The 26098-nt window shown below is 47.6% G+C and overlaps 1 protein-coding gene across 2 annotated transcripts in view; it reads left to right on the forward strand.

The window, feature by feature from the left end:
- The window catches only part of VIL1 (villin 1), a 189825-nt gene that overhangs the window by 160049 nt on the left and 3678 nt on the right, over positions 1–26098 (forward strand). The window contains exons 18-20 of one of the 2 annotated variants that reach the window (XM_085650035.1): positions 2594–2662; positions 8082–8222; positions 21356–21496. In XM_085650035.1, coding sequence (XP_085506161.1) covers positions 2594–2662; positions 8082–8222; positions 21356–21496 — 351 coding nt within the window. The remainder of the gene's footprint in view (positions 1–2593; positions 2663–8081; positions 8223–21355; positions 21497–26098) is intronic. The other variant, XM_085650036.1, reaches the window with a different exon arrangement.

Below are 26098 nucleotides of genomic sequence, written 5' to 3' on the forward strand. Positions count from 1 at the left end.
CCCAGGGCACCCAGGCATTCCCCTGCTGCATGGAGTTAAAAGAGGAAGCCGGTATTCGGGAAGCGATCACCTGCTCACCTCCTCCTGACCGCGACATGATGTGCTATTGCTGTGCCCAGCCCAGCCCAGCAGAGCCCAACTTCTGCCCCAGACTCACCACGCCATTGTGAGTCTCATAGTGGGAGCAGATGGCACAGGTTGAGACACTGCAGCAGGCCTCGCTGTCTGACTCTCTGAAGAAGAGACAGGGTAGAGATGCACGCGGTGCCAGGACAGCATCTCCTCTCGGTGGATCGTTCAGCTAGCTGTAAAGAGATGCAGGTAAGTCAGATATTAATTTAATAATCTCCTGCTGCTGACATTTAAGATGTTTGTTAGGAAAATGATTAGGGGGCTCCAGCATGGCATAGGGCCTTGCAAATGGACACACTAGAGTGGTCTGTCTGTGCTGAAAACACGCTACGTTCTGTCTAAACTAGCAGTTTTGCTGATTTATTAGTAGTGCAAAGTGTTTAACATCCCTGCTCGACAGTGCACTACGAAGCAGCACCCTTTATTTTCTCAGCATTGTTAGACTTGCTAAGTCAGAGACAAGTCATGTGATTATTGTTCCCGCTGGAGAGAGGTCAGGGTTTTCTCTACTGGCAGTTTTCACTCTCTCCATTAGGTGGCGTAGAGGGTTAACATGCCTCCTTCAAAAAGCATATTGTATTGTACTGTATTGAATGTGGATAGCTCAGTGAGTTGCTGTTTTTGTCACAGAGATCCCTTTGTTACGTGTGGTTTGGCCGCACCTGGAGCTGATGTTGGGGTGGAGGGCACTGATTTTTTTAGAAATTAAAAAATAGCTTCAAAAGCACCTGCTGCAGAGTCTGACTTCCTTGTTGCTCAAATGAGTGTGATGTCTGATATTTGTCAATTTCCCTTGACTTCATACCATGATTTTGGTCGAAAGAAAGTGCCACTCTAAGTGTCACACATCTAGTTGTTGCCTGACTCTCGTAAATCCACTGAATCTATGAAAATGTCACACATAAGCAACCTGAAACATTAGCAGCTACACTCAAATGAGTGTCATTTCTGATATGTATATGATTCCCTCGTCTTCATTGCTTAATTTTGCTGGCGAGAAAGTGTCACTCATAGTCGTTGAAATGTCACTCATAATTACAATGAAAATGTGAAAATGTCACACATGGCAATCTGAAACCTTGGCAGCTATGGGGTCCATTCAGGCCCTGTGCTGTCAGCCACATTCACACTATCCTCTGCATTTGCGCAGACACAGGAATCATGGCAGTTCCCTGGCAGTGGCAATTAAAAAAAACAAGGTGAAGAGTATATAACATGGCTTTTAACATGCCGGAGTCTTTTGTGTGTCTGCTTATGTTTGTGTGTTTGCCTGCATTTGTAGGCCTGTTTTTTGTAATAAAAAAGCGAGAGAGAGAATCAAGACACTCTCAGGAGGTATTTTGAAGAAAATGGGTGGCACTTTGTGTGTACAGGTCGGCTCGGTGACAAAGGTTCATAAATAACGTAGTAGGGAGGTTTGGTGGGTGAGTGAGTGAGTGGAGGGATGAGTGAGCAAGGGTGGATGGATAGATGGATGAATGGATGGACGAGTGGATGGATGGATGGATGAGTGAATGGATGGATGGGTGAAAGAGGGTGGATGATTGGATAAAAGAGCGGATGATTTGTGGATAAGTGAAAGATTGGATGGATGAATGAAAGGGAGGGAGGATGGATGAAAAGGTGGATGATGGATAAGTGAAAGGAGGGATTGAGTGAAAGGGTGGATGGAATGAAAGGGTGGATGGTATAAAGGAGTGAAAGGATTGATGGGTGAGTGAAAGGGTGGATAAAGAGATGGATGCGTGAAAAGATAGGTTTAAAGATGGATGGATAGGTTTGGATATGAAGGGTGGACAGACGGAATGGTGAAAAACTGAATGATGGATGAAAAACTGAATAGACGACAGAACGTAAAGGGTAAATGGTGGACATCAGCAGGTAAAGGGTAGGATGAAAGGATGAATGGATAGATCGATGGAAGAGACAAGAGATATCTTCTGGAGAGGGTCATGATGATTTGCTTCATTTGCTTGGTGCCATCAGAGCTTTGGTTCAAAGAGGAGGTATTTTCAGTTCCTTCCTACTCACGTGCTCAAAAAAATATAGTATTGTGCCAAACAACAGTATGGCATTAGCAACTATTGCAAAAAAAAGGAAATGTTAACATATTAACATATTATCGCATTTCTCTTTCATTTTGTGTAATGAGTTAACCTGCTTTGTTTATATAAACACATTTATCGTGTGCTTTGGTGTGTGCTGCAACTATTATAGAAGTGGTTAAGTATCATCATGTCCTGCCCTTAGCTCCGCCCCTAGCCCCGCCCCCTCACTACACCTCTAGCTCATTTTTATGAGTACCTACACTTATTTTTTCCCATTTAAAGCACTGGATAACAGCCTGTAAAACCACAGGAGAAGGCAATAGTGCTTCTTGAATTGCTGTTAGGCTTGCGGTCTGCGGAAGGTTATCTTCTGACAGTAAAGTAGTTCTCATTAGTTCTCATTTGCTCCACAGAACCAGAAATCCTACGAAGAAATGAAGGCCGAGCTGGGAGACACCACCTTGATTGCTCAGCTGACAAAGGTAAGTGCAGTGATGACGTTTGAACAAGATGCCGTGTTATGACGTCACCCCGGCAGGAGCAGTAGAGCCCGCGAGCTTTCGAGGATAAGAGGCAGAGCACATCCTCATATTCAGCTGTTTTCTCTCCTTTAATGCTTTCTTGCTCCCCTTCCTCTCCCCTCTTCCCACTCGTTTTTGTACCAACTATTAATGACGTCACTTCATTCATCATGTCCTCTTTCATTGACCCTCTTTTTCCACGAGGCTTGATTTTCTTGACTTGGAGGGAATTGGTAAATAGTAAAATCTGGCAAATTCTTGTTATTCTGATGACTCTCAAGGGCTGGGGAGAGTCGGAACCATGTTAGACCAGTGTCAATGAAAGAACAGAAGGGCTGGGGAGAGTCAGAACCATGTTAGACCAGTGTCAATGAAAGAACAGAAGGGCTGGGGAGAGTCAGACACATGTTAGACCGGTGCCAATGGAAGTATGGAAGGGCTGGGGAGAGTCAGACACATGTTAGACCGGTGGTTATAGAAGAACAGAAGGGCTGGGGAGAGACAGACACATGTTAGACCGGTGTCAATGAAAGTACAGTAGGGCTGGGAAGAGCCAGACACATGTTAGACCGGTGCCAATGGAAGTATTGAAGGGCTGAGGAGAGTCAGACATATGTTAGACCGGTGCCAATGGAAGTATGGAAGGGCTGGGGGGAGTCAGAGCCATGTTAGACCGGTGCCAATGCAAGTACGGAAGGGCTGAGGAGAGACAGACACATGTTAGACTGGTGCCAATGGAAGTACGGTAGGGCTGAGGAGAGTCAGACACATGTTAGACCGGTGCCAATGGAAGTACGGAAGGGCTGGGGAGAGTCAGACAAATGTAGACCGGTGCCAATGGGAGGACAGAATGGCCGGGGAGAGTCAGACATGTTAGACCGGTGCCAATGGAAGAACAAAAGGGCTGGGGAGAGTCAGAGACATGTTAGACCGATGCCAATGGGAGTACAGAAGGGCTGGGGAGAGTCAGACCTGTTAGACCGGTGCCAATGTAAGAATAGAGGACTGGGGAGAGTCAGACACATGTTAGACCGGTGTCAATGGAAGTACAGAAGGGCTGGGGAGAGTCAGACATGTTAGACCGGTGCCAATGGGAGGACAGAAGGGCTGGGGAGAGTCAGACACATGTTAGACCGGTGCCAATGGAAGTACGGAAGGGCCCGGGAGAGCCAGACACGTGTTAGACCGGTGCCAATGGAAGTACAGCAGGGCTGGGGAGAGACAGACCCATGTTAGACCAGTGCCCCTCGAAGGCAGGTAGCGCTGGGGAGAGGCAGACACATTTTAGACCGATGCAAATGGAAGTACAGAAGGCCTGGGGAGAGTAAGACACATGTTAGACTGCTGCCAATGGATGAACAGAAGGGATTGGGAGATTCAGACATGTGTTAGACCGGTGCCAATGGGAGGACAGAAGGGCTGGGGAGAGTCAGACATTTTAGAGCGGTGCCAGTGGAAGAACGGAAGGGCTGGGGAGAGTCAGACACGTTATACCAATGCAAATGGAAGTACAGAAGGGCTGGGGAGAGTCAGACCTGTTAGACCGGTGCCAATGTAAGAATAGAGGACTGGGGAGAGTCAGACACATGTTAGACCGGTGCCAATGGGAGGACAGAAGGGCTGGGGAGAGTCAGACACATGTTAGCCCAGTGCCAATGGAAGTACAGAAGGGCTGGGGTCAGTCAGACACATGTTGGACAGGTGCCAATGGAAGTACGGAAGGGCTGGGGAGAGCCAGACATGTGTTAGACTTGTGCCAATGGAAGTACGGAAGGGCCGGGGAGAGCCAGACACGTGTTAGACCAGTGCCCCTGGAAGGCAGGTATCGCTGGGGAGAGGCAGACACATTTTAGACCGATGCAAATGGAAGTACAGAAGGCCTGGGGAGAGTAAGACACATGTTAGACTGCTGCCAATGGATGAACAGAAGGGATTGGGGGAGTCAGACGTGTTAGACCGTTGCCAATGGAAGTACGGAAGGGCTGGGGAGAGTCAGACACATGTTAGATAGGTGCCAATGGAAGTACGGAAGGGCTGGGGAGAGCCAAAGACGTGTTAGACCAGTGCCAATGGAAGTACAGAAGGGCTGGGGTGAGTCAGACATATGTTAGACCATTGCAAATGGAAGTATGGAAGGGCTGGGGAAAGCCAGACATGTGTTAGACCGTTGCCAATGGAAGTACGGAAGGGCTGGGGAGAGTCAGACACAAGTTAGACTGGTGCCAATGGAAGTGCAGAAGGGCCAGGGAGAGACAGACACGTGTTAGACCGGTCCCAATGGGAGGACAAAAGGGCCGGGGAGAGTCAGACGCGTGTTAGACCGGTGCCAATGGAAGTATGGAAGAGCCTGGGAGAGTCCGACATGTGTTAGACCGGCGCCAATGGGATGGCAGAAGGGCCTGGGAGAGTTCGACATGTGTTAGACCGTTGCCAATGGGATGACAGAAGGGCCTGGGAGAGTCAGACGTGTGTTAGACCGGTGCCAATGCGAGGACAGATGGGCCGGGGAGAGTCAGACACGTGTTAGACCGGTGCCAATGGAAGTACGGAAGGGCTGGGGAGAGTCAGACACGTGTTAGACCAGTGCCAATGGGAGGACAGAAGGGCCGGGGAGAGTCAGATACGTGTTAGACCAGTGCCAATGGAAGGACAGAAGTGCTGGGGAGAGTCATACACGTTAGACCGTTGCCACTAAAAGAACAGAAGAGCTGGGGAGAATCATTTACACATTAGGGCAGTGCCCCTGGAAGGCTAGTAGGTCTGGGGTGAGTCAGTACTTCTGAAAGGCTGGTAGGCCTGGGAGCAGTCAGTCACATGTTAATCTAGAGCCTCTGGGAGGGCCGAGAGGGACTGTCACATGTTAGGCAAGGATCTCAAAGGCCATTAGAGCTGGGGAAGTGTCCGTCGCATCTTGGGTCAATGTGCCTTCATTGTCGGATTTTACATTCCAGTGACGTTGTGCGTTGAAAAACAGAAGGACAAGATCTTCCTTTTTGCCGTTCATTTCAGCCCGCTCAATTGCCCCGACTGAGCTGCCTAGTGGTATTTATTTTACTTCTTACCCCAGATAGTGGTTGGTGTGCTGGCTCGCTACCAGGTTCCTCCAGCCAAATCTAGACTATTATGTTCCTTGTTCAATAATTCACAATATTCTTTACATTCTTGTTCATATTTTTCATAAGGCTAAAATGTGAAATAGACTAAAAACCTGAAGTAACCAAATGTAGGGCCTCCTCGGTACAAAGATTACAGTTCTTGAGAAATGTCTTCTGAAAGTCTTAATATTCGCTGGTGAATTTTGCTTGATTAGTAGAGCTCATGTAGTATTGAATCAGCTCTGTTACGGTAGTCCAGTGGGCTGCTGTGCCTGCTGCTATCTACACATGCATTGCTGGTTTATATCCAGACAGATCCACCTTTTCTGACGGTCAAAAAATGTCGCAATATTCATTTTGCGCCTTTTGTTATCGGAGCTCATTGAAACCAAGGTCACTTAGCACTAGGTATCAATATCAGCATTATTCCTGCTGCAGACTAGCTCAGCACCAGTCTATGCACTAAATGAACAGTGACAAGGGGAAATGTTTTCAACCGTGTGCAATATACAAATAGCAAACCTCGATCAACCCACAAGCCAGCTTACATACACCGGGCGCCAGTGCAGTATCCCCCCAACATTTGCACATTCCACAAGTGCAAAAACAACACTTCCACCTACAAATTGATAGAAAAATTGAATTTTTGCACAAGTCGTTCAGTGCAAATATACGGGCATATTTACAATAAACCAGTAGAGCGAGGTTTAGCTCCAAAATTACCAGCACCGCGGTCCGTCAGTTTAAAAACACAGGGATGCGCCAAATTCACAAGAATACCCTTGTGTTTTCCTGAGTACTGTCGCTAAATCTAGCTGCCTAGCGGCGACACAGATACCCTTGCACCATAGTTGAAGGGTGTCTGGAAAGGTTGTCAGGTTTGCAGGGAATGACTGTTCATGTGCAGGAAGGTGCCCCTTCCTGCACATAAACAATCAATAATGGTGATCTGTAACTTCTATGTGGGCTGCTTTGTGCAGAACACATAGAAGTTGCAACTCTTCAATTTTAAATGATTGTTTATGTGCAGGAAGGGACACCTTCTTTCTGCACATGAACAATCACCAATGCCGATTTGCTGTTTCTATGTGTGCGGCACAATGCAGCACACATAGAAACAGCAAAAACGAGGAGAAATTAACCATTTCGTCTCGTTTCGCCAGGTTAAGACATTTTCTCTGGTCTTATTTTTAGCTCTGCCCTATATTTACATCACCCTTGTAAATATGACGCAGTGTCAAAATCAATGGGTGTTGCGGCGAACGCTGCGTGAAAAGAGGCCTTATTTACAAGACGGCATTAACCCCTTGAGTGCCCCGCCCTTTCCCCGCCCTGTGCCGGCCCTTTCATTAGCGGGCGGGGTTCATGACGAGATAGTCTCGTCATGGGCACAGCGCAACCACGGCCCATGACGAGACCATCTCGTCATGGGCACTCAAGAGGTTTAGCCACATAAGTGGCTTGCGGCATTAAGCCACATAAGTGGCTTAATGCCGCCTTGTAGCTAAGGCAAAGGGCTTATTGCCACCAGAACGCCATAAAAAGTGATGTTCTGGTGGGGATAAGCCCTTGTAAATGTTCCCCATAGTTTTTTGACCGGTCCATCGGTGCAAATGTCAGTTCAAAATGTACACTGCTCTGGGGCAACGTTCCATAAAGTGACAGGTTGTATCTCCGTTTAACCTCTTCAGTGCCCATGACGAGATAGTCTCGTCATGGAGCACGGTTGCGCTGTGCCCATGACGAGACTATCTCGTCATGAACCCCACCCACTAATGTAACGCCCGGCACAGGAGGGGGAAAGGGCGTGGCACTGAAGGGGTTAAAAGAGACCCCTGAGTATGAGCTCCTGAAAGGATGGGTAGGTGAATGCAAAATATGGCATTAAATTTCACTGGATGGATAGGGATAGAGGATTCAGAGTACCCTGGGTAAAGATGGAAACCAAGACAAGTGCCCAGATTTACTGGCATCCCTTAAGCCCCCATATCCTTCCCTGTCTAGAAGCACTATTTACAAAAGGCGCATTGTGCAGCACAGATGTCAGCCCTAATTGAGTAATAATAACACTTACTATTAAAGAACTAGAAGCTATTCAGTTTATAAGGTGTGCTGGATAAATAATAAACATCAATTCAACTACATAGTTAGGAGATGACAAGCTTAGCATGAACCTTAGTCCCCATCCAAAGTTGCTAACCACCGAGTACAAAGCTGTAGATGAACTGGGAGGCAATAAAAGCTACAGTGTGAGGCACTAACTACGTCCCTTTGTCCTTTTTCAGGATGTCACCAGCATTCAGATTGACTCATTCACCTCCTCTACCAGCTTTTCATCTGGGGTATTTAAAACCTACACGGCAGAGGAAATTGTCAACAAGACTGCAGACGAGCTACCAGATGGAATCGATACATCCAGGAAAGAGGTGAGATGCCTGTTCTCCTGCGCCTACGCATGCACTGTGATGACTATCAGAGCCATAGTGTTTGTGATTCAATATATGTGGATGCTCCTGAGCTTTCCTTTCACCTTGTCTGTTTCATTTTTGGGTACTTCTGCATACCACAATATAAGAGCCATACAGAAGCACCCAACGTCCACTCCATTCCCACTGGAAGGACGGCCCCTGGTAGTCTGATCTTAAGCCACCTGAAGACACTTGTGTTCACACTCGAGTAGATGGTGTTCCTTCAGTACAATTGCCACAGACTAATAAGGACTATTTTCTAAATGTACAAATTGAGGGGCATATTTACAAGGAAGTGGCAGAGCGCAGCGGTAACCTCCTTTGCTTATGGCCGCGCTCCGCAACTTCTGAAACACAGGGCTGCTCCGTATTTACAAGAATACGGTGCAGCCTTGTGGTTCTCCCTGTGCTGGCACTAATTTAAAAGCCTAGCACCAACGCAGGCACCCGTGTACCATAGTGCAAGGGTGCCTAAATTGAGGGGAATGATTGTTTTTGTGCAAGAAGTTGTCCCTTCCTCAACATAAACAATCTTAAATGGTGATTTGCTACTTCTGTGTGTGCTACACACAAAGAAGTAGCAACTCGTCATTTTTAAAATTATTGTTTATGTGCACCTTCCTACACATAAACAATCAATGGTGTTTTGCTGTTTCTATGTGTGCTGTACAAGGCAGCACACACGGAAAAAGCAAAAACGAGGAAAAATTTAGCATTTCTCCTCATTGCACCAGGGTAAGACCAGGTTTTCCCTGGTCTTAATTTTGGCGCTGCCCCATATTTACTCCAGCCTTGTAAATATAGGGCAGTGTCCAAATCAATGGGTGTTGCAGTGGAACGCCCACCCCAACACCCATTGCCCGCCCCATTCACGCTAAGTATTGCATGAAAGGGTGCCTTATTCACAAGGCGGCATTAAGCCATGTTAAGTGGCTTTACGCCGCCTTGTGAATAAGGCTAAGGCCCTATCGCCACCACAACGTCGAGAAAAGTGATGTTGTGGTGGTGATAGGGGCTTGTAAATATGCCCCTAAATGTCCCCGAAATTAATTGGCTCTAGCTCTAAAGTAGAAAAACTGACAGACTGAGGAACTTGGGGGCATATTTACAAACCCCGATCGCCACCACAACGTCACTTTGTGGTTGTGATGGCGATTTTTTATTGTGGCTTAATGCTGCTTTGTTAATAAGGCCCCCTTTCATGCTATAGTTAGCGTGTAAGGGGTGGGCAGTGGGTGTTGCGGTGGGTGTTCCACTGCAACACTCATGGATTCTGACGCTGCCCCCTATTTACAAGGGTGGCGTAAATAGGATTGAGTGTCAAAATTAAGACTAGGGATAACCTGGTCTTAAACAGGCGACACAAGGAGAAATACTTTATTTCTCCTCGTTTTTGCTGTTTCCATGTGTACTGCCTTGTGCAGCCCACATAGAAACAGCAAATTGGCATTGATTGTTTATGAGCAGGAAGGTGACGTTTCCTGCACATAAACAATCACACAAAAACTGACGTTTTGCAACTTCTATGTCTGCTGCATTAAGCAGCAGACATACAAGTTAGAAAACGTCATTTAAAGATCGTTAATGTGCAGGAAGAGAGACCTTCCTGCACATAAACAATCTTCCCCTCAATGCAGACGCCCTTGTACTATGGCGCAAAGGTGCCTGCGTTGGCGGTAGGCTGCTAAGTTTAGCGCCAACGCAGGGGGAAATGCAGGGCTGCACAGCACTGTTATAAATATGGTGCAGCCCTGCGTTTCTAAAGTGGCGGATCACGGCGTTATGCCAGGAAGTCTACCGCCGCACTCCGTCACTTTGTTGTAAATATGCTCCTTAATGAGATTGAACTATTGTCCAAAACTGTACAGTAGCTGAGAGTCAGCGGATTTCCAACGGAAAGGCATTATTCCACAATGTGGGACCCAGTTGGTGGAAGAACTCACCAGCTGTGGTTGGTCGGCAGGTCATGGGGGGAAACATCCTTTACCACGCAACCATTACAACGCGGTATGGTTACATCGTGGTTTTTACAACGAAAGTCGTTACACCGACTTGCACTGGAGGGCGCTCTAGACTAAGGAATAGTGTGAATTACTATTCCAACACCTTCCCTACTGTACGTAGACTGGAGTTGGAATAGTAATTCACACTATTCCTAAATCCAGCGCCCTCCAACGCAAGTCGATGTAACGACTTGCGTTGTCAAAACCGCGATGTAACATACCGCGTTGTGATGGTACGTGTTGTACCATCATACATCCGGTCATGGGATGTGGGTGCACAAACCGGAAGATATGCTTTATCTGAGTTTCCAAATAGGGGGCATCATCCCTTGCTGATATTTAAAGAGCAGATATGGATTTGGGAGGCATTTCCTGGTCCGCCATAAAAAACAACAGCATTTTCGATGTTAGGTAAAATGGCAGCTGCCAAGTAGAGAATGATATAGTTTAAAAAGAAGGTGATGAGAGGAAATTAATGGATGTACTGATCCCGGTTGACCATGCTTAAAAGTGCTTTCATTGGACGGCTGATATGGGCCTTTATACTATGGTCAGCGTCCGAGTCCCCGAGGTTTTCCACTTTTTCTTTAAAATGTCGGTGATATCTAAACATGATTGATGGAGGCAGCAACTCCATCAGCATTGGGCGTGCCAAAAAAAGTAGCAACTAACTTGTTGTAGCATTCAGTTTCAATCTTCAGGCTCGCGCTCTTTCTCACAGCAGAAGTGTAACACTCTGAAAATACTCTCATCTGACCCAATGCCATGCTGGCAATGCGTGTGCGGCAACATTCGAGTGCAGGCTGGCTCCTCTGTCCCCTGCAGTCAGCCTAACGCTGATGATAAAAAACTGGATGATGCAGAACCTTGGGGGGCACCACACTGTACTGGGATTGGGGAGCAGGCCCTGGCACCAAAAAAGTGCCCCTAGCCGAAAAGAATAGTGTCCCTCATTGGTAAATCGGGACATGACGGAGCTTTGCAACAGACCTTCATGAAGGTTTCTAAGGGGATGCGGGAGCGTACGACTCCGGGTGCTACTGGCCTGGTTTCTGGATTGTAAATATAAATACTCCTGATGGCACTACCAGTGTCATGCCCCCCTCCCCCAATACTGACAGAGCTGAAACAGGGATCACTGCCCAGAGCTCAGCTGCACCACCTGGTGGCCATGCAGTCACACAGCCAGCTAGGTGCTGTGAAAAACTAGCCCAAGGGGGAAAAAACAGTCCACGGGACATAAAAACGGCCAGCGCACCACTGGCCTGCAGGGCGGCCCATCTGGCGGTGACAGGTCGGCTGACACTGCTTTTGGCATAGCTGTGGCAGCTGAAATGTAGTCAGGCTCGGCAGCCACGGCGAAGCCACAGACGTTACACCCTCCCAGGACTGCTGCAACAAACTCGGCTCCTACTTCCACCTAAAGATCAAGGCCCTCTACGACAACTTCAGCGAACGGACTCCAGAAACCACTGTTTCCACTGTCAACGACAGCCAGCCCACCATCACCGCCTGGACCCCGGTCACCGCCGAAGATACCACCTTGACCATTAAGAGCACCCACTCAGGAGCCCCCACGGACCCCTGCCCGCCACACATCTTCCACAGAGCCGCCATAGCGCCCGTGCTACATCGCACCATCAATGCCACCTTCGAATCCAGCACTTTCCCCAATGACTGGAAATGCGCAGAAGTCAAGCCCCTCCTCAAGAAGCCCTCATCAGACTCGACAGACCTGAAAAACTACCGACCCAAAGCTCTCCTTCCCTTCGCAGCCAAAGTCACCGAGAAGATCGTCAACGCCCAGCTGACTAACTTCATCGAATAGAACGCCATCCCCAACTCCTCCCAATCTGAATTCCGCAGTAACCACAGCGCCGAGACTTCCCTCCTCGCCGCCACAGATGACATCCGCACACTCCTCAACCAAGGCCGCACCGTAGCCCTCATCCTTCTATTCCTCTCCACAGCCATCGGCACCATCTCCCACCGCACTCTCGCAGCCAGACTCCACGACCTGGGCATACAGGGAATGGCCCTCGACTGTCTCCGCTCCTTCCTCACCAGAAGAACCCAAAGGATCAGACTCCCGCCTTTCCTCTGCGAACCCACAGAGAACAACTGCGGAGTTCCCCAAGGATCGTCGCTCAGTCTTACGCTCTTCAACATCTACATGGCCCTCCTCGCCTCCATCGTCAGACAGCATGGACTCAGCATAGTATCATATGCCGACGACACCCGGCTCCTCCTCTCCCTCACAAAGAACCCCAAAGACACCAGACTCAGCTTCCAGGAAGGAATAAAAGGCGTCGCACCTTGGATGAGCAGCAGCTGTCTGAAGCTCAACTTGGAGAAGACAGAAGTCTTTGTCCTTGGACCCACCCCCTCAGCCTGGGATAACACTTGGTGGCCCACTGCCCTTGGCAACCACCCCACACCCACGGACCACGTCCAGAACCTCAGCATCATACTCAATTCCTCCATCACCATGTCCCGCCAGATCAACACCGTCGCCTCCAACTGCTTCCACACCCTCTGCATCCTTCGCAAGACTTTCAAGTGGATTCCCCCCCCCCGCGAAGCCAGAAAAACCATCACCCACGCTCTCATAAGTAGCAGATTGGACTACGGGAACGCCCTCTACGCTGGAATCAACAAATCCCTGCTACGCAAACTCCAGACCATCCAGAACACCGCGGCCAGACTTGTCCTCGGCATCTCACGACATGAGCATATCACCCAACACCTGCGAGACCTCCAGGGGCTCCCCGTCGAGAGGAGAGTAACCTTCAAGCTACTCACCCACGCCTACAAATCTCACCACAACACTGGACCCAAATACCTCAACTAAAGAGTCTCCTCCTAAGTTGAAAGAAACCCCCGCTCCGCTCCACCCACCTCGCCCTAGCGGAAACCACACGCATCCGCAGAACCAGAGCGGGTGGAAGAGCCTTCTCCTACGTCACAGCCAATGCTGGAATGAGCTCCCAGTCAACATCAGATGCTCCCCTGCTCTGCACATCTTCAGGAAGAGCCTCAAGACCTGGCTTTTCAGCTAACACGGAGCTGCACCCCCCACCCCCAGCGCCTTGAGACCCTCATGGGCGAGTAGAACGCTTCACAATTCCCTGATTGGTTGATTGCAACTCCCCTGCAGCAGCATGGAGTTGCACTTTGGCGATCACCCTCCTCAAAGCTCTTCGCAGTGCCGTCATGGCGTCATGGCTACTGGCAGCCATTTTAAGAGCAGCCTTCACGGAAGAATCTTAGTTGGTAGGTAATAGTGTCTGCGATGCCTCTCGGGCACCATACAACTCCCTGATAGATTGACAAGCGTTGGTCAATACTCGTTAGCCACACAGGCATCTCCATCAAGCCCTGGGTAGGCTATACAGGGATGTGAGTTAGTTAACCAGATTGTAATCACAGTAGAGTCCCCATGTTGGTGAAAAGCTAGATTTGCACAGAGAGGCATCATTTTGGAGTCATGTGATGCCACGTCTGTCCATGTGAGACAGGCTGTTAGTAAAAAAGTGCACGCTTACTTCATGAGCAGCTGTAATCTTAGTTATTTTTGCATCTGATTTACAGAATTTAGTATTTATTTGTTTACCATCTCAGTGTCTCTATGATCTAAGGTTAACATGTATGCTGATACAGAGATATTTTCATATAATACCGCATTCATTGTTGTAAGTTCCTATTCCTATATGGGAATTCATTTATTTCATTTTTTTAAATAAATATCAGGTAATGTGTGTGGCAATATTTTCTCTGTTGAGTGAATGAGTTGACAGAAATGTCCTGTGGCACAGGCGCTTAGTGCTGTAGAGTTCAGGGTAAGGTATATTTTTGGAGGCACAGAGGAAACTAAACAATGTATCTCTCACTGGAAGGAGACTTCTGAAAATGCTTATGATTGTGGGATGATTGATGGGGTCTGCTGCGTTCTGATTGGATGCCTTTGCAGGAGCATGAGTGTATTTACTGAAAGGAACTTTCCAGAAGCAGTTAATTTGAGCTGATTTGGGCACAGGGGCCTGTGTGTCCTGCCTGTACCGGAGCCCTATAAGTCCAGCATGGTTTCAGGGATCTTTCACACCATACCGGAGTACTCTGGAGAGAGCGGTGCCCTCTTCATGAGGAAAGACCACACCCTAACTGTACCCATGGGCGGGCAGGTTTCACACTAAGCCTGGTTGAGCCACCGCCACATCCAGCCGACACGTACTCACAGCATCCAGGGGCTGCCGTCTCTACGAGTCCTCACGAGACTGCATCACTCACAGGTCCCCCTGCTACCACCATTCATGTCATGTCTCATTGCCTCAATGGCAACTTCTCAGCTGTGATCCAGGCCGTATATGACTGGTCTGGGTTACATGTATGTTGCAAACTATCCACTCCTGTCTGAACACAGTAACGTACTGATGATTCTCCCACCCACTGTCTCATTTTATCCCCCTACCCCCCGGTTTTCCCCCACAGTCTCTTTCAATCTTCTCCCTTGGGTTCCTCCAGTGTATTTACATTCCCTTCACTTTGTGTTACGCATTATTTCTTTTCATTCGTGCCCATTACTTTTTTCATTCCACCTCTGTCTGTCCCCCCGCCTATTGTTATTCTCTCGCTTGTGTTTGGCCACTGTCTATGTTTACCATTCAGCCCGTCTCTCAGTAATCAGGATTTCTTACCAACACAAATAACACACACACTTTTGCATTAATGGCTTCTGGCATCCTTTCGCCTGCTTGACTCCTTCCTACTCTGAGATAGACTCAGGGTCCTCCGGGCTTAATACAAGAGCTCCGGAGAGACGTCAGCTCCAAGGTTCCGTGTGAAGGACATTTGAGCTGTTTTGGACAAAAATCCCTGGTGCTCGACTCTGCTTCAGTCAATGGCACAACAGAAAATGATCAAGTGTTGAGGCCATCTCCGAAGGTTTGTCCAAATGTCATGTTAGATCCAGCAACTTTTCAAAGTTTAAATTCTCAAAGGTCTTCTACCCATCTAAATGCTGCACAATTACATTGGGAAATGCAGTAAAATTATCTTTTCTGTGTGGTATCCAAAGAATATTTTGCTTTATAATGCACTAGTCTTTGCTAGTATTATGACTGTGCACTTTGACACTGTCATTTAGTGTCACAACATATGTGGTCTGGCCCTATAGATATGAGGTAAAATCGGTTAAACCCAGTTGGCTTTTTTAACTTTCTAGTATGGTGATAGTAATTAGTACAGGAAATATAGTAGCTTTGAAGTTAAAAGACATCTGTGGATCACACTGTATATTTTCACCTCCCATTTAGGACTGAAAAGTATGGCTCTGTGTACACCATTGTGGCCTGGTGAGTTGCAGTGTCAAAACCTACAGTAACAGATTAGATAAAAGGGACATGCAATCAGAAAACCCAGTATTATATATTAGCAAAGTTACCCGTCAATGTACTCTCTTTAGTCCACATGAATGAGTGCTTAAAGTATAAAAGTGAGAAGTACTAAATTTAAAGACATATATGTCCCAAATCTAAACAGCTATGAAATGACGTATTTGCCTTATAGGTACAGTGGTATTTTCTTATTGAGCAGCTTGATTGTGATTAAAAGCCTATTTTACATTTTCGCAGGAAACCGCTGGAAACATGTTTAAAAGTTACTTTTTACAGTTTGTCAAAAATCTATTCCAGTGGTGAAAGTAGAATTTTGATATCTGAAGAAGAAAGGTAACTTTTAAAATCATATTCTGTGCTGGCTGAAAGCCCAGCTGTAATAAACAACTGGCTTTCCCTTCCCTCCTGTGGCAGTCATTAGCGTCCTACTTAGGTGTGAAGAGGTATGCTGGCAGGAAATAATATACCATTTTGTAAAAGGCAGGAAGACTGTTGTTGGGCAATCACTAAACACATATGGGCTAGCTATTCAGGATTGGACTGGAAGAAACGGATCTGCCCACAGCAAGAGGGAGAGCTCTTTCCAGATTAAGAGAAGTGTGTCGGTCCTCATTTCGACTGCGCTGTGTATGGGAGCTGGGCATTCTCTAAAGCTCCTGAGAGTGGGGTCTGACTTTTGCTATCTTAAGCAGCGACCTCTGGGAAAGTTTATAGACAAATCAGATAGAAAGTGCTTAAAAAGGAAGATGAGTGTCCCTGGGGACTGTGGGGGGATTGAGCCTAGGGAGGTTTCCATTAATTTGCTAGTGCAGTGGACAAAACTGCACTTCACAGCCAGCATCCTAGAGGACTCCTGGACCTGGAGAGAGACCAGAAGAGAAGCAGAGGAAATGTGTTTGCTTTCTGCTATCTGCCTGTAAAGAGGTCTGAAGTGTAACCAGCTGTTCACTAGTATAAAAGAACGGAGATGCTCTCCATGGGATTTATTTACAAGCCTCTTCGCCACCACTGCATCACTTTTTTCTGACGCAGCGGTGTTGCAATCAGTAAGCCACACTGCGTCATATCTACAAACTGACGCGTTGGGTTCAATGCGGCAGTTTGTAGAGGCCTGCGTGACATTATACCTGCGTCAGGTATAATGTATGCAGGGTGGGCGTTCCCACGCAAAAAGCCATGTAAAACTGGCGCATGGAAATTTACAACATTTCACTGCGTCACTCTACGCCTTCACTGAATCAAAATCCCAACGCCTGCTCAGACCAGGCGTAAGGGATGATGCAGGGCTTTTTTAATGGGACTCACCCATCTGTTCTGGCGCAGTGCTGGAGTTGCGTCACTTTCATGAGCAACTCCAGCAATGCGTCAGTTTTGCGCCAACAGATGCATCAGAATTTCTGACGCATCTGTTAATCCTTGCGCCATGGAGCACTGTATTGTAAATACAGCGCATCCATGGTGGCACAAGGGCATTTGGCGCTGGCACAAGGAAATTGACGCATCTATGCAGATGCGTCAGTTCCTTGTAAATGAGGCTCAATGTGTCCGTTGGCCACCCCCGTCCTGCCGCAGGGACACAAAAGGCTGAAGAAGCTTTCAGTCAGAGAGCCAATGGCTGACTGTACTGAACCCTGGGGGAACCCTGGCTGAACAACTACCTAAACCCTTGTCCTCTTCCCAGGACGTCCGAGAGGTGTGGGGGAGATAAGGGGCGACTACTTCTGCATCTTCAAGAAATTGGCACTCTTGTCTGTAGCAGGACACAGTGGCAGAGAGCTATGTCTCATCCTTGAATCTATGACTTGAGCCCCACAAATGAGAGACAGCAGCACCATCACCCCAGCCTCTGTGAGGCAGGACAGTTTGCTGGTGACTTTATCTTGGTTTTAATTTTGATGTACGACCGGACCCTTGTGGCCATGTTTGGGCAATGCACATGAACTAACAGTGACTTAAATACCCCAGGTATTCTTCTGGATATTATTTTTAAATTTTCTTTTACAAAAATCGTATCTCCTTTTCCCCTAATCCAATTTCAAACTATTTTAGTGTCATTTTCTTGCTGACAGAAACCAAAGTGTTGCTAAGATCAAATCAGCAAGTGCAAATGCTTGTGTTTTCCCAATTTCCGTCACAGAAGTGCCACACCTAAGTGTCCATGTAACTGAGGGGGTGTCAGGCATCTGGCGCATACCACAGGGCATATTATCAAGAAACTGCGTTAAATTTATCGCCGCTTTAGCGGCAGAAAACTGCAGCTAAAGCGGCGATAATGGGCTTGATAATATGCCGCAGAGAATCCCCATAGAAGCCGATGTTCTGGTGTCAACATGGGCTTCTATGGGAATTCTCCAGGGCATATTATCAAGCCCATTATCGCCGCTTTAGCGGCAGTGCCCCCACCACATTCTGTGCCTTTCCACTTGTGAGGTGAGTTTGGGTCGGACTCAAGTCTTCACTTCACTAGACGTGATGGGATGATACAACCATCAATGACAACACAATGAAGTTAATATATACAAATAAAGTGGAAAGAAGCAAACTTTACTATCAATAATGGTTACACTTGCACAGCGACGGTTCTCTACGTGGGATAACAAGTTCATGTGCATCTGAGCACCAGTGGCCGACAAGGAGCCTTTGAAGCAGGAGGCATGGCCCCCCAGAGGCCACCAGGCTGCCAGGATCCTCACCCTGGCTGGAAAGCCTGCTTAGGAACCAGCAGCAGCAGGTTGGGGGCTGCTACAGAACGTGTACTCAAGGGTTGCACTCAGGATGGCTGTCATGTTTACATGGATGGAAAATCGAATTTACTTCCTCTGTTTGGGTTGATAAAAACACATATTGCTCTCAGTATCTCACGTATTGCTCGTGCAGCTCAAATTCAGTAAACATTGCAGCCCTCTGTAACTTACACAGTAGAGCAGGAGAGAGGGTGCCTCTCCTACTGAGGGGGTGGCACTGCCCGATCACTTATACTGGCAGGACAGAGGCATGTTTGAATGTGTGAGACCTAAGTAAACGTGTATTGGGCTCAGCCGACATAGACTGAACTTGACAGAGGTCACACCAGCATTAAGAAGTAAGGGGCTTATTTACGAGCCCCTTGCGCCGCCGGTGCGTCACTTTCTTCCATATTAAAAGTGACGCACCGGCGGCGCAAGCGGCTTGTAAATATGCCCCTAAATGTCATGCAAGGTATACCCTACTCGCATTGCAACAGTGGGGACATTCCCCGTTCATTTGCATTACGACATCCATCAATCCCAGCCTACTAGAAAGAGTAAAACGTTTGTTGAAGGAACAGGGGGGCATATTATCAAGCACGGCGTTAAAATTATCGCCGCTTTAGTGGCAGAAAACTGCCGCTAAAGCGGTGATAATGTGTTTGAAAATTGGCCCTTGTGAATTCCAATAGAAGCCCATGGTCTGGTGTCAACATGGGCTTCTATGGGAATTTTCTGGGGCATATTATCAAGCCCATTACCGCCGTTTTAGTGGCAGCGGCGATAATTTTAACGCCGTTTCTTGATAATATGCCCCAGGATTATTAAAAATACGAATCTGACCACATTGTGTTTATTTGTTTGTTCTCATCCCATCTCATCACCATGTTATAAAGCGATAATGAATTGTGTATTCGTCTGATGCCGTCTCGATGGATCGATTGCTTGGTGCTGGCAGTATGGCTCCGTGGTTCGGGGTATACTGGATGGATCAATAGTTCTTCGCAATCCGAAAGGCCTGCTGGCTTGGCACAGACTGGCACTATCAGTGCTGGGCACAGGGCGGGCGCATCAGTGATTTGGCACAGAATGAACGGCTTACTGATTTTGTTGGAAATGGAAGACTCATCAGCTTGGCACAGACTGGTTGGTTCGTGGGGCAGGCACGGACCTGGGTGAATGAACAGTTTGGAAGAGATGGGGGGTCTGCAGTGTGCAATCGACATACGATTGAAGAGCTTGGCGTAGAACTGATGGCCAACATTTCACAAGTCTGAGTGTCTCTGAGGTTTGGCACAGACTGGTTCACTGGAGGCTTTTCTCTTGACTGGTCAGTTCAGTGGTTGTCTGCAGACTGCGTGGCTCAGATTGGCGCAGACTGATGGCGAGGTGATTTCACACAGATTGGCTGGCTAAAGACTTTGTCATGGACTGAACAGCAGGGACGGTTAGCACAGACAGGAGGCTTAAAGACTCGGCACAAACCAAAAGGCTCTAGAGTTTGGCAAACATTTAATGATTCATGGACTGCACAGACTGGGTGACCTCATGATTTGCCACAGACTTGAAATCACTGGGTTAATACAAACAAATTGATTGGCACACACTGACTGGCACATTGGGCCTCCTTTACAAGACCCTGCGCGCTGCTGGCAGCGCACACTGCAGAGCCATATCTACAAGGCCACGTAAAGCCGCCCTCAATGGCTTTTCATGGGCTCATAGATATGGGGGTATATTTACAAAGAAATGGCACTGCACGACGCTGCAAGCAATTTAGCTGCTCCTCACAGTGTCATTTAAAAAAATGCAGGGATGCGCCGTATTTAGAAGAATATGGTGCACCCATGAGTTTTCCTTTGCGCCAGCACTAAAAAAGCTGCCTGGCCCCAACGCAGACACCCCTGGGCCATGATGCAAGAGAGCCGGCGTTGCAACTGTGATTGTTTATGTGCAGGAAGGGATATCTTCCTGAATATAAACCATCATTAAAGGCAGTTTGCTCCTTCTATGTGTGCTGTAAAATGCAGCACACATAGAAAGAGCAAAAAAACGTGGAGAAATAAAAGTATTTCTCCTTGTTGTGCCGCTCTAACGCCTGCTTTTCAATGGCGTTAGTATTAGTGCAGCATCAAAAAGCAATCGGTGTTACATTGGAACACCCACAGAAACACCCATTGCACGCCCCTTTCCTGCAAAGTGATGTGCAAAAAGGGGCCGTATTTACAAGGCCATGAAAAGCCACGCAGGGTGACTTTGCGTGGCCTTGTAAATATAGGCCAGCGCATAGCACCACCGGAGCGTCAAAAAAAGTGATGCTCCGGTGGTGCTACGGGCTTGTCAATATGCCCTTGAGTGTGAGGCAAAGCAGCGCAAGTCGCTGCGTTGCCTTACCCTGCGTTAGGGAGGAGTGCCATGGGCGTTACGGTGGGTGTTCACGGGGAACACCTATGGCATTTGACACATTCACAGATTTACAACGTTCTGTACACTTGGGAATGCATCAAAATCCTACGGCTACCTAGGGCCGGTGCAACGAGGTAAAAATAACTTTATTTCTCCTTGTTTTTTCCGCATTCAGCTGCACAGATGGAAAGAGGAAATCGCCCCATTGATTGTTTTTGCACAAGAAGGTGCCCCTTCCTGCACAAAAACAATCATCCCTACAACATAGACACACTTGACCCACGGTGCAAGGGTGCCTGTATTGATGCATGACATCCTTTTGTGCGCCAGCGCAGGGGGAAAGAACAGCAATGCCCATATCTGATAGATTCCTGCCCTTTTCTTTTGCCGTAGGGCAGCGCAGCGCAGCAGGAAGGCTCGCAGGACTGCCCTACGCCAAAATATTGTAACTGAGGCCCAGTGTTTGGCAAAAAGCGTCTAGCTTGGTGTCTTGACTCAAAGGTGGTTTGTCTGTTGGCCACAGACTGGATGGTACAGTGGTAATATCCTTTTTCTCCCTCCAGGATGTCCCCAATGGGCAGCTAGACTCATTCACCTCCTCAACCAACTTGTCTTCAGGGGTATCTAAACTTTACCCTCCCGAGGAGATTGTCAACAAGACAGCAGAAGAGCTCCCAGAGGGAGTGGATGTGGCCAGGAAGGAGGTGAGAATTCAGTTCTCTTGCTCCCTGCAGATGCTGTTGCAGCCATCAGAGCAACCCTGCACCATGGATCTGCACCATGGATCTGCACCATGAAACTACTATTACTTTTTTGTGGGGTTACCAAATGTTGCACCTCTTGCTGCTTCCTCATTTAGAAGCAGTGAGTAAAAGTCATTTAGAAGTTACATCTGGGAATAAGCACAACTGGTAGTGCCTAAGAGTTTACTATATGTTTTCCAGAATACCTTATAGATATATGTTTTTGGCCCTGTATAACCTGCATCCTAATTGCAATGTACCCTCTTACAGCCTGTCTGTTCCTGTGAAAAGTTTGACACTTACAGAAGCTTGACAGTTCACCAATCCTCACAAAGAATAACACGAACACTGACTTCACGGTTCACACCAGTAAGACACCGCATTGTACAAAACTATGGAGGACAGAAATCCCAGCTTCGAGGAAAGCTGTGAATGATCACCAACACACTTATCACAATCTAGCGCCTAGAAGTAACCACTGACTTTAGTGAGGAATCCTGAGTCCATGATTGGTAGATTCTAACAAACAACAAGGATTTTCTCAGAGAACATGTTAACAACCAAAACATAATAGTTAATAAGTAAATAAGTAGATATACACAACCCAATTATGTTAGACAAAAACACTTGAAGGATGAAAATGGCCCGCAAATTCAAGAAAATTTGATGCAGGGGTCAATAAAGGTAAAAATGAAACTGAAAGTATGCGATTTGAAAGCAGTTTTTTAAAATGTAAAAACACACCCATCAAGGCTGTGAATGTGGTTCTCGATAATTACCAACAGGGGCAGAAGTGCATTTTTTACAATAAAACAAAGCATGCCTCTTAGTTTTTTCGGGAAATATCTTCTTTCCTTGCTGGAGCAGATGTCTATGTTTATCACTTAAAGCACGCCACAGAATTGGAGCAAAAGTCTGTACTTAGGTTCTGTTGCTCCAACTGTCCCCAAATCTTCAGAGACAGCTCCTTAGACACTTGGGGTCAATTGGATAGAAAGGCTTCTCCTCTGCCCCTTTACAGGCCACCGCCAACAGTCCAGTTCCAACTAGACCTACTGGTGTTCTCCAGGATGTTGCAGCCGAGTCTGTTCCTTGCACTCTTACCTCTTCACTGCAGTGGGAAAAGTGAATCCAGCCCAGTAGGAGCCCCAGGATTAGTGGGGTACCCTCTTTCTCTTTTCAGGACAAGCTTACTTTGTCCTCAGGCTAGTTTTAGGAGTTCATGATTGAAATGAAATGCCTCTCAGAAGAAGTAGAACAGGGGGCCTTATTATCAAGACCGGCGATAACATTATCGCCAGGAAACTGCAGCTAAAGCCGCAATAAGGGGCTTGATAATATGCCCTTGCGAATTCCCATAGAAGCCCAGGTTCACACCAGAACTCGGTGGACGCGTTACTCCGTCCTCAACAGACTTTGGGCCTTGTTTAGATCCTGGCGGACGGGTTACTCCGTCACAACTGCGACTAATATCCCGTCCGCCAAAATATAAATACTGTAGGATATAATGGAATTTATGTTTCGGTGAAGGGGATATCCGTCACCGTTGTGACGAAGTAACCCATCCACCGGGATCTAAACAAGGCTCAAAGTCTGATTCGCTGTGGCAAGAAACAGGCAATCAGGAATCACTCCTATGGATGTGTGCTAGGGTCGGCCAAAGGAGGACCAGAGTCTGCCTGTCAATCACAGGATCAGTCATTTACCTGAAGCCTCAGGTACCCAGCGGGTCCGGCCACGAAGTGAGAATGCATCATGGAGACGGCCTCAGCTGTGCTGAAGATCTGTCAAGGGGGTCCCAGAATGTAAGCCCTTCGGGGAAGGGGACCTCTGAAGGACTTCTGTTCAGAGACGAAGATGTCTCAAATGGCTGGAGGGAGGGTCCAGGATGGATGAAGTGCCTTACCCACTGGTTCCGAGAACTCAGTACCACCACATGGCTAACCACGAGTAATGTCACGTGCTTGAAATCCCACAGCATCCTGGGACATCCGCCCTCTCTCTGGCAATTGCTTTAAATTGTGAACATGCAGCCAGAATTTGCCCTGAAACCCAAAGCTTCCCTGTGTTTGAGATGCTGAAGGTATGTGGGCGGGGCCTGGCAGTGTCAGGAGTGAAAAGCCTGGCTCCTCCAATCCAAATGAAGGCTTCCCCGATCCGCACAGAAGGGCGCCCAGACAGGTGGTGGCACCACAGGCTGGCAGGTGCTTGACACCACACAAATGCCAATGATATTAACAAACTGAATGAGTTACTCTAGAAAATCCAGACTGTTGCACACCCTGAAATACTTACATGATTGCACTGCAAAAAGACGTTTTTGTTTGTGTGAACTGAATTTATTTTAGGGGAAAACAAACAATGAAAAATATTTAAAAATAGATTAAAAGGAAATATGAATAAAAGGATAATAACCTTGTTGTTATCATTTTACTTTTCTTTGCCACGGGGCTCGGTTGGGGCGGGGCTGAGGTCACAGAGGGAGGAGTGGTTTGCACACTCCAAGTGCGTATAGCTGCTTGGCCGGCCGTCTTGGCCCGGCCAAACAGTCATGCACACTTTGCATGTTCCCCACCAGGCTGTTAAGCACAGCCTGGTGAGGAAATTGCAAAGGCCCCCAGTCCCCGTCTGAGCGCTGAACCATGGCAATCAGACCAATCACAACGCTCCATTGCAGCGTTGTGATTGGCTATTCGGAGCCTGGTTTCTTCCTGGTTTGGACATCGTCTAGAAGAGAAGCAGCAAGACGGAGACTGTTTTAAGGTAAGTTTTTTTAAATATATATATTCCCTCCCCCACCTCCGCCCCGCCATCCCCCTTCCCTGCCAGCCGCCACTGAGTGGATCAACTATTGATTGGGTTGGAGTTTAGATGGATGGACAGGAAAGTGAGTGAATGGATCAAAGGATGAGTTCTTAAATGGGAGAATGGGAGTAAGATAAAATGTGTTGTAAATTGCTGTGAAAGAATTAATCGATGGGTTACGTTTGTGTATGTGTGTGTGTGAGATTGTAAGGATGGATGTATGGATTAGTTAGTGGGTGGATCAAAAGTGACTGATGAATGAATGATTAAGTAAGCGCAGGTCCAAATGTCTCCGTACTTTGCGGACAATTGGGCCGTCTTGCATTTTCTTACTTTTCACCCTTTTTCTATCTATTATCTATACAGCCATTGGAGGTGTTCCACATCGTTGTTGCTCACATACAAGAGCACTAGGGGGCATATTTACAAGCTCCATTCACCACCGGAGCATCACCTTTTTTGACGCTCTGGTGGCGTAGCGCCATTTCCAATATTAACAAGGTGGTGCTAAGCCACTTAACGTGGCTTAACTCCACCTTGTAAATATGCCCCTTTCTGCCGCAGTCCTCTGCGGCAAAGGGTCGTGCAATGGGTGTTGCTGGGGGCGTTCCACCACAACACCCATTGCTTTTTGACACTGCCCCAGATTTACAAGGCTAGGGCAGCACCAAAAACTAAGAACAGACGTGACCAAGCGCACTCCATCGCTTGTGGAAGAGAGTTTTTGGGTGCGGAACTCCGCGAACTCCGCCCAGACTTACCAAAAACTAACACCAGAGAATACCTGGTATTAGCATGGCGATACCAAGAGAAGTTATTAATTTCTAAGAGTTGTTTGCTCTTCCTATGTGTGCTGCATTCTATAGCACACATAGAAAGAGCAAATCGCCATTATTGATTGTTTATGTGCAGGAAGGTGCACCTTCCTGCACATAAACAATCGCCACTGCAGCACAGGCACACTGGCCACATGGTGGCAGGGTGCCTGCGCTGGCGCTAGGCTTCTTTGTTTGCGCCAGTGTTAGGGGAAACACAGGGTGCGCCATCTTTGTGTGAATATGACGAATCCCTGCGTTTAAAAAATGTCAGAGTGCAGCGTTGCCAAATTTGGCGCAGCACAGCGCTCTGACGTTTTTTGAAAATATGCCCCTAGATTTCTACTCTACAGGAAGGGCATCCAGAGTGTACTTTCACCCAAAGTGTAGAGTGGCCACAGCTTTGTCACCAGCCTGTGAGGAGACTGGTGGTAGGCGGCAATGGAATAGTTGGATGAGGTGCGTTAATTTGAAGTTTCAGCACTTCCAACTAGTGCCTGAAATAGCAGAAATACTCCAGTAGGTCATGTGTGCTGGCCCTCTGGAGCCTGTACCATGTAAACCCCTGGACTTCAGAGTGGAACTTTGCATCATCGGCTAGAGTGATGACAAGACAGGGACAGGACATACCATTTCTGCCCTCCTCCCAGCCGAGGACCAGTCAGCAAGGTTAATGCTGATTCTGCTGCTTGGAAGATCATGAAATGTACTTCCCTGAGTGGAGAATAGCTGCCAAAGGTTCAGAGGAGAACTGAGGCAAGGCCCAGGTAACTCAGATCAGAGCAGAGGGCCAACCGAAAGATAGTACCTGCCCTGGAGCACAGTGGACCTACAGCCCCCGAGCTTCACTGACAACTGAAGCAAAGCACCACCCCACTAAAAGATCTGCAGCGATGCGCTGGAGACCCCAAAGTTACACATTAGAGATGAATGAATGGAAGAA

The sequence above is a fragment of the Triturus cristatus genome, chromosome 3_2 (assembly GCF_964204655.1).
Source record: "Triturus cristatus chromosome 3_2, aTriCri1.1, whole genome shotgun sequence".
Lineage (NCBI taxonomy): Eukaryota > Metazoa > Chordata > Amphibia > Caudata > Salamandridae > Triturus > Triturus cristatus.